The sequence below is a fragment of the Crocuta crocuta genome, unplaced genomic scaffold (genome assembly GCF_008692635.1).
Source record: "Crocuta crocuta isolate KB4526 unplaced genomic scaffold, BGI_CrCroc_1.0 scaffold693, whole genome shotgun sequence".
Classification (NCBI taxonomy): domain Eukaryota; kingdom Metazoa; phylum Chordata; class Mammalia; order Carnivora; family Hyaenidae; genus Crocuta; species Crocuta crocuta.
This window is the reverse complement of record NW_027527545.1, coordinates 1,077,008-1,091,366: the sequence shown is the minus strand read 5'-3', so window position 1 is coordinate 1,091,366 and position 14,359 is coordinate 1,077,008. Positions and strand designations below refer to the sequence as shown.

Here is a 14,359-nt window from a genome sequence, read left to right as displayed (position 1 = left end):
GGTCAGGGTGGATGGGGGTGGGAAGTAAGCAAGCTGGAGGTGGCCCCGCCCTGGTCCCCATCGGAACTCCAAAGACTTACTTTGTGACTTTGAAAATACGCAATAACCTGAGGGCTCGTAACACGCTGATTCCAAAGGATGTGCCAGGTTTTATGACAGCCCAGATGACCTCGAAGATGCTCCCAATGATAACCTAGAACAGAGAACCTGGTCTCGTGTCCGGGGGGCCTCGAAATCATGCCCTGGCCCTGAACCCAACCAAGCTGCCCCACCCCCACCCACGGAAGCAGGTGAGGGTTCTCAGACCCCTCTCATCCCATCCCTTTCTTAAAATCTATTAGCAGCTCATGCGGAGCAAAGAATCCTGGAAACTCTCAAGTGCAAAGCGCGTGTCTGCATAGCTCCTGCCCACGCAAAAACACAGGACACATCAACACCCCAGAAGCCTCCAGGGACCCCTGGACACCGCCACCATCCCGAATTTTGTAATAACCGTGTCCCTGCATTTTTAAAACCTGGAAGTGAAATCCGCAGAAAGTCAAAGGAACCCCTGGAAGCACACAACTCCAAGGCATTTCACACATTCACAATGTTGTGCAAACTGTCGCCTNCCAGTCCCCCATCCCCCCACTGCGCCCCCGCAGCCACTAATGTGCTTCCAGTCTGGTCTCTCTGGGTTTGCCTGTTCTGGACCTTTTCATGGAAATGGAATTATGCAGAATGTGACCTTTCGGCTCACTTAGCATAACGTTTTCGAGGTCCTTGCCTCTTTACAGTTTTCAAGCATCATCCTTAACCAACACACAGTCGTCTAGTTTTTATCCATTTGGTCTTCTCCGTGAGCAGAATCCTGCTGTATAGACTGATTTTGTCAGCATATGCCTCCCTCGGTCCAGTTAAAACACGCATGAGATTCGCCCAGTCGTGGGTGTGGTGGCGGCTGGCCGCCTCTCCTGGCTGGGGACAATTCCAGTACTGGGCCACGCCACAATTTATTTATCCACTTTGCTGCCAAGGGATATCGGGTTTGGAAGTATAAATAAACGAGGGTCTGAACGTTTCCCTCCCACTGGCAGTGGCTTCAAGTTTTGGGAGCTGTTTTCTCGCCCATATTTGGGGTTGCCCTTTTACCCCTTTCTGCATTACAGCCGAGCCTGTCCCATCCAGGGGTGGCCCTACCCTTCCCTTTCTGATGTGCCCGAGAACCGAACTTCTCATATCAACGACAGCACTTACCCCACAGTCAAAGCAGTTGAAGGAAGAGTGGAAGTAAGGCCGCGTCCCAAGCCCGTACATTTTTATAAACATTTCGGACATAAAGAGTCCTAAGAAAATGAATTCTGCATAGTCTAGGAAGGAGAAGGGGGGAGAAGGGAAAGGAGGTTAGGTCTGTGGAGTGAGTGTGGGGGTGGGGTGGGGGCAGAGTTCCAGGCGGCTCTGAGTTTTCTGTTAGTAACGACCCCATCCTGCCGGGCCGGGAGAGGGAAGGGTCATTGGTGGCCTCGGCTAAGGATTACGCAAGGCTTCCTTTCCACGGGCCTCAGTTTCTCCTCTGTTAAAGTGAGGAACAGCAATTGCCCCCACCCTCCAACCCGCCGACCCCTGGCCCATCTTAAACAGGAGTGAGGAAAGTTCCGTGGCTCTCCACCACGCAGGGCTTGCTCTGATTTGATAACAGCTGGATGTAGGTCATTGCCAAGGACCCAGGTTTTGTGCTGGCTGGTGGCTTCCTGCGAACTTACTTCGCCTTTAAAACTAACGAATGAGCAGGCTAACAGGCCAACGAACAAAATAACAATGAGCCCAGGATGCCAGTGTGTCATAATCTAAGAATTATGGTCAGTCCACTCTTATATGCCTGAGTTTGACAGGAAACGTTGAAATAGAAATCATAACGGTGTCCTTTTAGTTAGTAATCTTTGTATCAGGGACTTAGCCAGAGATTCGGGGGGGGCAGCCAATCTACGATACAGCTCCTCTCCCAACTTGGAAAACTCATCTGATGCCCCAGGGGTCAAATCCTGTCTTGTTGAGGTCTAGAAGCCTTGAACAAGATAAAGCACTTTTGTTCTTTGGCCAGAAAGCTCACAGTACGGACGCCTTGGGGAGAGGTGACATACGGGTATTTGTTTGCTCCAGCAGAGAAATGGCTAATTTCAGGACCTTTTCTGAGAGAGCTTTCTTGGTGAGGCAGGAAGACGAGGAGTCAGGAAGGGTATGGATACTTGGTAACATATGGGAAGGAGTGGAAAGGAGGGTTTCTGAGCAGAAGAAAACAGAAAGGATGACCCAAACTTCAAAGAGTTTCAAGTTTGGTCACATAGCTAATTCTGTTTGAAAGTCAAGGGTGTTGGGGTGCCTGGGTGGCTCAGTCAGTTAAGGGTCTGACTCCTGACTTTGGTTCAGGTCACGATCTCACGATTCGTGGGTTCGAGCCCCGCACTGGGCTCCGTGCTGACAGTGCAGAGACTGCTTGGGATTCTCTTGCCGTCTCTCTCTACCCCTCCCCCCGCCTCAAAAATAAATAAGCATTAAATAGAAAAGGAAGTCAAGGGTGTTTACTTTATCATTCTTTTAAAGGCTAGTTTGAACCATCAGGGCCCTTTCACACTCATTCCTGACTGACACGTCCCCTTAGTGTCTTGGACTCCAGGGAGCTCCTGGGAAATTAGGCTCTCTGGGAAGGCCAGGCCAAAATATCAATGAGGGACATCTGGCGAACAACTCTGGGATACTTGCTCCCTTGTTACCATGGAAACCGGTAGCTGGCAACGCACTGGACCTGAGAGAATGGTCTGTGGCGCTGGGAGGTCTAGAAGGACCTTCAAGGTCATCAAATCCAATTTCCAGGGGAGAAATTTTAGACCCCGAGAAACGACCACACTTCACCAAAAAAGACACATGCTTTTGTTTGGTCTGATGTCTGCGAAATTGGGGTGTATCTTAAAATAGACATGTCCTCGTTGAAGATGGCGGCACTGCTTTGTTTCTTTGGGGCAAATAAAAGGGTGCTTGATAAATGAAGACGCTTTTGGCAGATGGAGGTTGGCAGTGACTGGTCCGGGGTCACACAGTGAGTTAGGAGCGGAGCGGGCATGGAGATTCCAGGTCACCTGATGACCAGGGCAGGGATCGGGCATCTCGTCACAGTTTGGATTCTGGGTTCAAATCCCGGCTTTGTCACTGACAAGCTGTGTGTTCCCGGGCAAGCTACTTAACCTCTCGGTGTCTCCATTTCCTCAAATGGGGATAATGAAAGGACCTTTACAGGCACCGAGGCCCAGGGCTGGAAGTCCCAACCCCCTGTTCCTGAACCAGGACACACAAAGCAGAGTGATTAGCGTGGAGAATAAGGGAGATTAAAAATAGACTATCAGAGGAGGTTAAAACAAAAAGAGCCTTCATTTATAAGACTCCAGGGGGACCAAACGCAATTACTGAGGCTGGAACTAGATCAGGGCTCTCAGAAGGAGAGCTGGCCCCTGGGGAGTGTCCTGAAGGGTCAACCGATGTGACCCAGAATAAGGGCTATAAGGAAATAATGAGCCTCGACCAGGCTCCGAGGCCTCTCCAGGCTGAAGACTCCACTGTCTCCAGCGGCTGTCTGGGTCAGCTCCAAACCAGGCCAAAAGGGGAAAGAGGCTACGAACCGAAGTCAGAGAGGCCGGCAGATGCAGGAGGAGGGGCAGCCAGCAGGCAGAAGGCTTCGGGAAACCCTCACTCGGGGCCCACACACCAGAGCCAGGGCATAGACGCGCTTGCCTTCCTCGCTCCCAGACACTACTCTTATTGATTCCTCAGAACTCTTTACTTTTGAAATCCCGGTCAGAGGTCTCTCCACCTCTCACTGCTTCCCCTCACCCCCTCCTGGCCATCAATTCTGATACTGTCTCATGCCAACTCCCGGAATCTGGAACAGGCCCAGAAGGGCAAGGCCTTAGGGGTCCTGAGAGCCACTGAAGGAGCGAGATGTTCTCACACTGGTTGGGGGAGATCTTCTGGGAATGAATCCTGGATGTAAGGAGGTCGTAAAGGGCTAGAGAGGGAAGGGGGGGGAAAGCAGGTTTGACAGAAGAGGGGAGAAGCAGGAAGTGTCAGAAATGAGCAGACAACATGGGGACAACACGAGGGCCACTCTTTAAAACCCATCTCTCAACCAGACATTCCTTATTTTAACACCCCCAGAGTCAGACCTATTAAATGCACGTGTGTTTCTGTCCCCATCTGGCTGTCCCATGGTCTCTACCCCCTCGTGTCTCTCTTCCAATGCCCCCTGTCACGAGCACCCTCATGCTTCTCTCTTAAAAAGCATCCCAGAGGCGCCTGTGTGGGGTGTGTTCAGACGGTTGAGCGTCCGACTTCGGCTCACGTCACGATCTCGCAATTCGGGAGTTCGAGCCCCGCATCAGGCTCTGTGCTGGCAGCTCAGAGCCTGGAGCCTGCTTCGGATTCTATGTCTCCCTCTCTCTGCCCCTCCCCTGCTCATGCTCTCTCTCTTTCAAAGAATCCATAAACATTAAAAAAAAATTTTTTTAAAGTATCTGGCGGCTGAATTCCAGCTCCCAGCCTTCAGGCGGCAGCTGCAGATGCGCCCGAGCGAAAGGGCAGATTCAAGAAGGGCTGAGGAATCAACCCAAGGCGCCGGAGGCGGGGAAGCAGGGGAGGGTGTGAGGAAGGGGTCGGGGCTGGCGGGGGCAGGCCCGGGAGGTACTCACAGAGGAAGTCGGAGAGCCACTCGGGCTGGTTGTAGTGGACAATAGCTACACACAGCGTGTTGAGGGCTACCAGACTGAGCACAGTCCAGTAGAAGGCCTGAGTTTTGACCATGCGGCGGATGTAGAAACGCATCCTCCTCTCCTTTTTGTGGAAAAAAGTCGAGTTCTCCAGCTTGGCACTTTTAATGCTGGCTCGGGCGAAGGGAGACCCTGCGGAGGAAGGAGGGCGGAGAAGGTCAGGGCATTCCCTGCAGAGTTGGGGGGACCTGACGTGTGGCCCAGGCGCAGAATCTGGCCAGCAGACCCAGCAGCCTCTGCGGCCAGCCCTCCCTCCGGCCCCGGGGAAGTGTCACGACCCAGGGACTCAGCTGTCCCGAGATGGAGCTCACGTCTCTCCCCTGATGAAGCCGACTTCCGTGTCTCCCTCTCCTGGCCATTCGGGGGGTCACACCACAGTGGGGGCACAAGGAAGGAGCTTCTGCTCAGGACCCTCAGGAGAGGGGCAAGCAGCAGGGCTGCAGAGGGAAACCCTGGAAAGCCTCCGGGGAGAGGTGTGACTAGGACCCTAGTTTCCGTGGATGCTTCGGGCACCTGCTGTGTGCCAGGCTCTATTCCAGGTGTTTAGGACACTCTGGTTAACGGACAGAGCCCTGCCTTCCCAGGACTAGTCTCCATTTGGGGAGGGAGAGAGCAAATATGGTAAGAAAAAAAATTAATTAACACTGTGATGAAAGGTGTAAGTACTTTGGCAAAAAGAAAAAGTAGAGTAGCGTAAGCGGATGGGGAGCCTCGGGAGGGGCCGTGGGGTAGGCTGTCATGTTAAATCAAATGGTCAAGGTGAAGGCGTTGATTTAGGTCCCTTTAGTATTTGTGGGCAGAGGAAACAGTGAGTGCAAAGGTCCTGAGGCAGAAATATGCCTGCCTGGCCTATCTGGGGAATGGCATAAGGAAACCAGTATGGCTGGAGTGGAGTAGTTGTGGGGGAGAGAGGAAGGAGCTGAGGGCAAGGTGGGGACAGTGGGGACCAAGCAGGGCTTTAAGGGTTGTGGGGAGAATGGACTCAGCTGCTCACAGGCGCCCTCTGGCCGCTGCGGAGGGAACAGCCCGTGGAAGGCCAGGGCAAGGAGACAGAGGTGACTGCATTGATCCCTGGCGGTGTATTACTTAAGGGAGATTTCAACACGGGCTGCCGGATGGAGCGTGGGTGTGAGAGGGAGGGAGGAGCTGAGGTCTTTGGCCTGAGCCCCTGGAGGGACAGGGCTGCCATTCACGGAGAGCGGACAGCTTTAGGGGGAAGGTTCGAGCTCCGTTTTGGATGAACTGACTTTATCTTCTAAGTGATCTCTTCTCGAAAACCTCCAAGTGCGTTCATTTGTTTGCTGTTTCTCTTGGGTTCATTCATTCTTTCGCCTGTTCACCAGCTGCTCATTGACTCACGCGTTCATTGCTAGATTCGTGCGTTCACTCATTCATCCGTCCAGCACGGGACACGGCAAACACCTCCCCGGACGCCACGCATCCCTGCTGGGTGGCAGCCGGCCAGGCCCTGGTGGCTGGGCCCTTTCGCTCATGCCCATCGCCTGTCTGACCTCACAGGCACCGAGAACCCTCGGGCGGCTCCTCATGGCCCCTTCTCGGTCGGGGCACTGCTGGCAGCTTCCAAAGATGCGCCCAGATCCGCAGGCATCCACAAGGCATGACAAAGAGGAACAAGAGTTTTGAAGGTCTCGGGTCAGGGTGGGATGTTCCGTTGGGGGAAGGAGAGAGGGACAGAGGTGGGGGAGGGAGCTCAGTCCCAGTGGGGCAGGAGGCTCCCCACCCCCACTCGTGCTGGAGCCCCACCGAAAGCCTGTTCCGTCCCCAACCACCAAATGACCTTGGCCAAGTCACCTCGCATCTTGGGGCCTCAGTGCCTCCATTTGTAAACCGAGACAACCACACGGCCCACCTCACGGGGAGAACACGCCTCAGCCCGATGCAGGCCACCGTGGCTGTCATAACCTTCTACCACAACCCCCAGCGCTGCACGAGGACCCAGTTCATGTGCCAATTTATCGAGCATGTCTTTCCTGACTGCAGGCCCGGAGGTGCATCCCACAAGCACAGCACCCACCGGGAAGGGAAAGGGAAGAGCATGTTAACTGAACACCTACTACGTGCTAGCTGCGTTTTGTCACCTGGACTGTATTTCACACTCGCTTTGATCCACACTCTTCCTTCCTACACGTTCTTATCTCTAGTTTTTCTCTGGGGTCTGGAATTGCACTCGCAGGCAATTCTTAGATTTTAAAAATATTGTAATAAGATGGGGCGCCCTGGGGGCTCAGTCGGTTAAGTGTCTGACTTCGGCTCAGGTCACCATCTCATGGTTTGTGGTTTGGAGCCCTGCACTGGGCTCTGTGCCGACAGCTCAGAGCCTGGAGCTGCTTCCGATTCTGTGTCTTCCTCTCTCTTTGCCCCTTCCCTACCCCGCTTGCACTCTCTCTCTCTAAAATAAACAGATATTAAAAACATTAAAAAATACTTCAATAAGAGATTTTATGGAACCTAATGGATCCGAAATATTACCATTTCAACACAGCATCAGTATAGAAACATGTTAAAGAGATATTTTATGCTCTTTTTCTTGGGCTAAGACTTCCAAATCTGATGTGTTAGAATGAAGCACATCTTTGTTCACACCGGCTATACCCTAGGGATTGGGAGCCACAGGTGGCCAGGAGCGGTCTGGAATGTTCTGTTGTGAGGACAGCAGTCTGTCACCACCAAGGCTCAGTGTGGGGATTTGGGGCACTTTCCATGCCCTTGAGATTCCCCGTAAATTGAAACAGGTCCTGGCCACGTTCTGGGCTGAACCGTGTCCTCCAGAGAGATGCGTTCCGGTCCTAACCCCTGCGACCTGCAAACATGACTCTGTGCATGTAACCGAGTTAAGAGGAGGTCAGACTCAACGCGGGTGGGTCCTAGATCCAATGACTGCTGACCTCAGAGCCACAGAGGCGCACAAGGAGACGACGGCATGCCAACGGGGGAGGGAGTTTGTGGGATGCAAACTGCCAAGGTCACCAGCATCACTGGAAACTACGCAGGGCAGGGAACGGAGCCTCCCCCGGAGCCTTCAGAGGCAGCGCAGCCCTGCCAGCACCTTGATCTTAGTTTGAACCTCCCACCTCCAGAACTGAGAAAATAGACTTCTGTTGTTTAAAGCTGCTCAGTTTTTTGTTTTTTGTTTGTTTGACATTTTTAATTTTATTTTTGAGAGTGAGAGACAGAGTGCGAGCAGGGGAGGGGCAGAGAGAGAGGGAGATCCAGAATCCAGAATCCAGAAGCAGGCACCAGGCTCTGAGCTAGCTGTCAGCACAGAGCCCGATGCGGGGCTCGAACCCACAGACCGTGAGATCATGCCCTGAGCCGGAGTTGGAGGCTTAACCGACTGAGCCCCCCAGCGCCCCGAGCTGCTCAGTTTTTGCTACTATGTTACGGTGGCTCTGGCAGCCGGATACAGCCTGCTGCCTGCACAGAGCTTACACAGTCAAAAACCATCTAAACGGACTGATTTTCCTGCAGAGCTGTGTCGTGATGGCAGCTTCCATTCACGGCTCAGCTTTTCCTAAAAACGACTCAAATTCCATAATTCAGCAGTATGTTCATCAATTGCAGATGAGACCGCTTTGTAAGGTGCTCATCAGCTGATTCGACAGCACAGAAGAATCACCATCGGCCGTGCAAAGGCCCCACAGCGCCTGCCTCATCTGGAAACACTTACTATTGTCAGTTACAGAAATAAAATAAAGTCATATCCTGGTCAGGACTGACATTTCAGAGGTATCCTTTGGGAGACTGGCTAGAGTGAGGGGGTGGGGGGCTCCTTCCTGTGCATTTCTGAGCCACCAGGCAAAGGAGCTGGATTTTGGAGGGTTTGTCTGAGGCAAACCCAGTCCTGGGACCCCGAACCCCTGGCCTATGTTTTGGACCCACTTGGAAAGCTGAAAGTCACCTGCTTTGCTAACAGAAAGGGCACAGGACAGCCACGGCTCTTAGTCTGATGGCTTCCTACTTCAGCTTCCGGTCCTTCCCCTTATCACAGGTTTTTTTTTTTTTTAATTTATTTATTTATTTATTTCTAGGAGAGAGAGACCGCGTGAGCATGGGAGGGTCAGGGAGAGAGGGAGTCACAGACTGAAACAGGCTCCAGGCTCTGAGCTGGCTGTCAGCACAGAGCCAGACGTGGGGCTCGAACCCACGAACTGCAAAATCATGACCTAAGCAAAAGTTGGACGCTTAACTGACTAAGCCACCCAGGTGCCCCATATCACAGGCTTATCCAACATCAGCCCTGAACTGCATTCTCCAAGGAGCAAGGTTTCCTACGCCAGCCACAAATTCAAGAGCAGGGTCTCCCACGGACAAATCATCTGGGAGTCTCTCTCGTGGCTTCTTGGATCGCCCCCACCCCCGTTACCTTATGCACTCACGCGTACCTGCCAGATTCGTAAGCTGGAGTCTTATCCCCTAACCTCGGAACACGAGCACATTTGGAGATATGTTCTTCAAAGAGAGAATTATAATGTAAAGTAAGGTCAGACAGGGGGGCCCTAATCCGATACTGACTGGAGTCCTTATAAGACAAGATCAGGACACAGACATGCCCCAGGGAGAGACCATGTGAAGACGCAGGAAGGGGTCTGCCTGCCTGGTCCAGGCCTCGGAGGGACGCAACACTGCTGGACGCCTTGATCCAGGACCTCCTGTCTCCAGAACTGTGAGAAATTAGATTTTTGTTGTTAACCACCCCCACCCCCGACCTGTGCTATTTCATTATCGCAGCCCTCGCAAACGGACGTGCTTTCTCCGTTTCACATAAAGCCCAGTATAAAAACTACCCCTCCTGGGGCGCCTGGAGGGCTCAGTCACTTGAGTGTCCAACATCAGCTCAAGTCATGATCTCGCAGTTCGTGGGTTTGAGCCCCGCGTCGGGCTCTGTGCTGACAACTCAGAGCCTGGAGCCTGCTTCACATTCTATGTCTCCCTCTCTCTCTGACCCTCCCCCACTCACGTTCTGTCTCTCTCTCTCTCTTTCAAAAATAAACATTAAAAACATTTTCTTTTTCAGAAACAAAACAACAGAACAAACCCCTCCTTCATGAAGCTTTCTCTGCCTTTCCATCAAATTCTTCCCAGCCTGTACAGCCTTTAGAGTCCTAGTAATTGGTCTGTCACTTTTTTAAAAAAATATTTTTATTATTATTATTTTTTAAATTTTTTTATTTTTTANAATTAATTATTTTTTTAAGAGAGAGAGACAGAGAGAGCAAGCACAGGGTGGGGAGAGGCAGAGGGAGAGGGAGGGAGAGAGAGAATCCCAAGCAGGGTCCACACACTGTCAGCTCAGAGACCAACTCGGAGCTCGATCTCACGACCATGAGATCCTGACCTGAGCCGAAGATCAAGGGTCAGATGCTCAACCGACTGAGCCACCCAGGCGCCCCCAGTCTGTGTTGCTTCTAAATCATTTAAAAACATACGTAATCACTTTCCTGATTTCAAAAGTCATGCCTGTCACTAATTTGTACATTTTAGAAAACTGTTGTGTAGAAAGTGAAAATCCCTCGCAATCCTCTAATTTCCAGGCTTTTAAGTGCCTCTTATATTTAATAGTGTTCTTAAAATGGGATCAGACATTTTATATGATGCCATGCAACTCACTCTTTCCACTGAGAAACAGATTTCAAACATCTTTCTAGGCCAGTAGCAACCCCGTTCTTTTTCCTGGCTGCGTAATAGTCCGTCGTATATAAATACTGTCATTTCTTCAGTCATCTCCCCGTTCCGGGGCATGTGGATTGTCTCTGATTTTCACTTTATTTTTTTGGTTTTCATTTAAAGAAAAAGATTTTAAGTAACCTCTACACCCGACGTGAGGCTCCAATTCACCACCCCTCGATCAAGAGCTGCACGCTCTACCGACTGAGGCAGAGCAGCCAGGCACCTCTGGTTCTCACTTTTTTGAACACCAGAAACAACGCTGTTGGGAAGAGGCGCAGATCTTTGCACACATGGAAGAAATGCTTTTGAAGCAGAAGCGCTAAGTCAAAGAATATAAGCATCCACAATTAAATAATACCAAACCATACGGTGGAAACCTGGCAAATCACACTCCTACCAACGGGACGCGACAACATCCATTTCCCCACATCCTACCTGATACCGGGTAGTATCATTTTTCCATCGTTTCTAGAATGACTGCTGAAAAACAACCTCTCCGTCAGTTAAGAGTGGGTACCCAATCTTATCCACAGAGGCAATCCTGACTTGATAGGCCAATTTTTTAAACATTTATTCATTTTTGAGAGATAGAGTGTGAGTTGGGGAGGGGCAGAGAGAGAGAGAGAGAGAGAGAGAGGGAGGGAGGGAGACACAGAGTCCGAAGACAGGCTCCAGGCTCTAAGCTGTCAGCACAGAGCCTGACATGGGGCTCGAACTCACTAGCCGTGAGATCATGACCTGAGCCGACATCAGATGCTCAACTTACTGAGCCCCCCAGGTGCCCCCAATTTTTTTCTGGTGCCTGGCATTTCATACGTGTGGTATGAACAAAGATCGTTTGCCTATCAAACTATAACAAAACATTTAACAAAATGGAAGCAGCCTCACTGGGAATATGTGTGGGCCAGACATAACGGGTCAAAAACGCAGAGCACTGCTGGGAGTGCTCCCCTTCTTGAATTTGCCGGGAGGAGGGCAACAGGTGTAGCCACAAGTTGAAACAGGGCTCCTTTCTCATCACAAGGCAAAAGAGTGTTGTGGCTAGAACTTAAAAACGCAAACTGAAACAGGCTTTAAGGGATCATTACAGGCCTACATAACCAGGAGAGGGACTCAATGGGTAAGACGCCGTGGCCGGGGNACTAAGCCACCCAGGCGCCCCAAAGGGTTCGGTGTTTTTGAAACCTGGAACAGCTCTGTGAATAATGAGTTGAAAAGCTGTTACTATCTTTGATCCTGTAATTATCCCCAAGGAAACACGCCCAAAGGGTGGGGGCAGTAATTGTACACGAATGTTCGCGGTGGTGCGCCTTAAAGGCGTAAAAACTTGGAAACTCCAACGCCATCGGATAGAGCCATGGCTAGGCAGCCACGGTGTTGCCACTGGCACAGAGCATGGGGCCTTGGTGGGAAAGGATGTCAACACCCAGCACAAGGTCAAAATCTAGGGCGGAGGAAGGGAAACAGCATGGAATAGTTGGTGCCTTTGGATCAGAGTCGTGTGTGAGTGTTAAGCCCCTCCCCTCCTTTCCTTAAAGACCTTCTCCCCTCAAAGCCACGCGTTCCTTTGCCCGCCTGGTGTTCTCTCACTTTCGTTACTGGAATCCTCAAAAACCCATTTCGGGGCTCCTGGGGGCTCAGTCGGTTGAGCGTCCGACCCAGGTTGATTTCGCCTCAGGTCACGGTCTTTCGGTTCGTGAGTTTGAGCCCCGCATCGGGCTCCATGCTGTCTGCTTCGGATTCTGTCTCTCTGTCTATTTCTGCCCCACCCCCTCACTCTCTATCTCTCTCTCAAAAAATTTTTTTTTCCAAATATAGTATATTCTCTTCAGTGGTCAAAAGCAACGTGGTCTCAATCAGGGGGGGTGAGCAGGGAAAGGGTAAATGTCCTCTCCTCCCCAGACTCTGCCCTTCGCAATAATCACAGCAACAGACTAAGCGCAGAGGAGCGTGGCCCTCCAGGCTTTCACTGCCATGGCGAACTCCTATACTCATCCTGCAGTTCTCAGCTCCAACGTCACCTCCTCACCTCCTCCGGGAAGCCTTCCCTGACCACACTCCACTCTTCCAGAGCAGGCCGGGCCCGGGGTGTCTCCTCGGCAGCACCATCATCACGACAGGCTTATTTGGGTAATTTGCCTGTCTACCATCCGTGTCCTGCACTGGGCGGCAGGGTCCACGCGGGGAGGGATTTGGTCCCCGTCCTGTTCACAGTGGGTCCTGTTCACCTGTTCACTTCCTTCTGAACAGGGAAGGGAGCTCACTCTCTGCCCGGCGCCCTCCTACATGCTTAATGTGGATTATTTAGTTTTAAGTTTCATGGACGGGATTAGGAGAGAGGTACTGCTGTCATTCCCATAATCGTGTCACCTATTCCGGGACACAGGTGGTGAGGGACAGAGCGGGGACCCAGGACACACAGGTGGTGAGGACAGAGCGGGGACCCGGGACACACAGGTGGCGGGGGCAGAGCGGGGACCCGGGACACACAGGTGGCNAGTGGTCAAAAGCAACGTGGTCTCAATCAGGTGGGGTGAGCAGGGAAAGGGTAAATGTCCCCTCCTCCCCAGACTCCGCCCTTCGCAATAATCACAGCAACAGACTAAGTGCAGAGGAGCGTGGCCCTCCAGGCTTTCACTGCCACGGCGAACTCCTATACTCATCCTGCAGTTCTCAGCTCCAACGTCACCTCCTCACCTCCTCCGGGAAGCCTTCCCTGACCACACTCCACTCTTCCAGAGCAGGCCGGGCCCGGGGTGTCTCCTCGGCAGCACCATCATCACGACAGGCTTATTTGGGTAATTTGCCTGTCTACCATCCGTGTCCTGCACTGGGCGGCAGGGTCCACGCGGGGAGGGATTTGGTCCCCGTCCTGTTCACAGTGGGTCCTGTTCACCTGTTCACTTCCTTCTGAACAGGGAAGGGAGCTCACTCTCTGCCCGGCGCCCTCCTACATGCTTAATGTGGATTATTTAGTTTTAAGTTTCATGGACGGGATTAGGAGAGAGGTACTGCTGTCATTCCCATAATCGTGTCACCTACTCCGGGACACAGGTGGTGAGGGACAGAGCGGGGACCCGGGACACACAGGTGGCGGGGGACAGAGCGGGGACCCGGGACACACAGGTGGCGGGGGGCAGAGCGGGGACCCAGGACACAGGTGGCGAGGGACAGAGCGGGGACCCGGGACACAGGTGGCGAGGGACAGAGCGGGGACCCGGGACACACAGGTGGCGGGGGGCAGAGCGGGGACCCGGGACACACAGGTGGCGAGGGACAGCGCGGGGACCCGGGACACACAGGTGGTGGGGGCAGAGCGGGGCCCCAAGTCCAGGCAACTGGGTCCCCAGGCCTCCGGAAGCGCTCATCCCGGCCGCAGCGGGGCGCACTCACCCACGGAGGCGATGTCGGCCAGCTGGTCCTCGGCCTCCTCGGGGTGAAGCAGGTCCGTCTTGCTCTTCTTCACGGCGGCTCTCCGCAGAGCTCCAGCAATGGGAACACGGCAAGAGGAAAAGACGTTACCCTTTTGGAGACGAGAACCACACACACCTCGGTGTCCCCGGGTCCTCGGCGCGAGGTGCGGGGCCAGGGAGTCTCTGCCTGTCGCTGGGTTGATTAGCCCTCACGGCCATCCGGTTGGGTGCGGAGTGAGAGTATGCCCATTGCACGGGCGCAGAGACGGAGGCTCAGGGAGGTTACGTGACGTTGCCCAAGGGGTCAAGACGAGAATCACGTCTTGCTCAGTCTGACTTTAGAGACAGGTCTGGGCTCCCGGGGCTGCCTGGGCCTGGATACACAGGGACCCGGAAGGAAGGCAGTCCACCCTTGACCTTTAGCACGCTTGCCAGGCAGGCTGAGACCGCGACACCTTCACTCTG

The 14,359-nt window shown here is 52.9% G+C and overlaps 1 protein-coding gene across 1 annotated transcript in view; it reads right to left on the bottom strand.

Moving 5' to 3' along the window:
- Positions 1-14,359, bottom strand: part of CACNA1A (calcium voltage-gated channel subunit alpha1 A) — a 181,704-nt gene that overhangs the window by 87,456 nt on the left and 79,889 nt on the right. Inside the window, exons 9-12 of the mRNA XM_077765843.1 lie at positions 13,875-13,964; positions 4,716-4,925; positions 1,237-1,349; positions 81-193 (exon numbers count right to left, since the gene is read on the bottom strand). Of these exons, the coding sequence (XP_077621969.1) occupies positions 81-193; positions 1,237-1,349; positions 4,716-4,925; positions 13,875-13,964 (526 nt within the window). The remainder of the gene's footprint in view (positions 1-80; positions 194-1,236; positions 1,350-4,715; positions 4,926-13,874; positions 13,965-14,359) is intronic.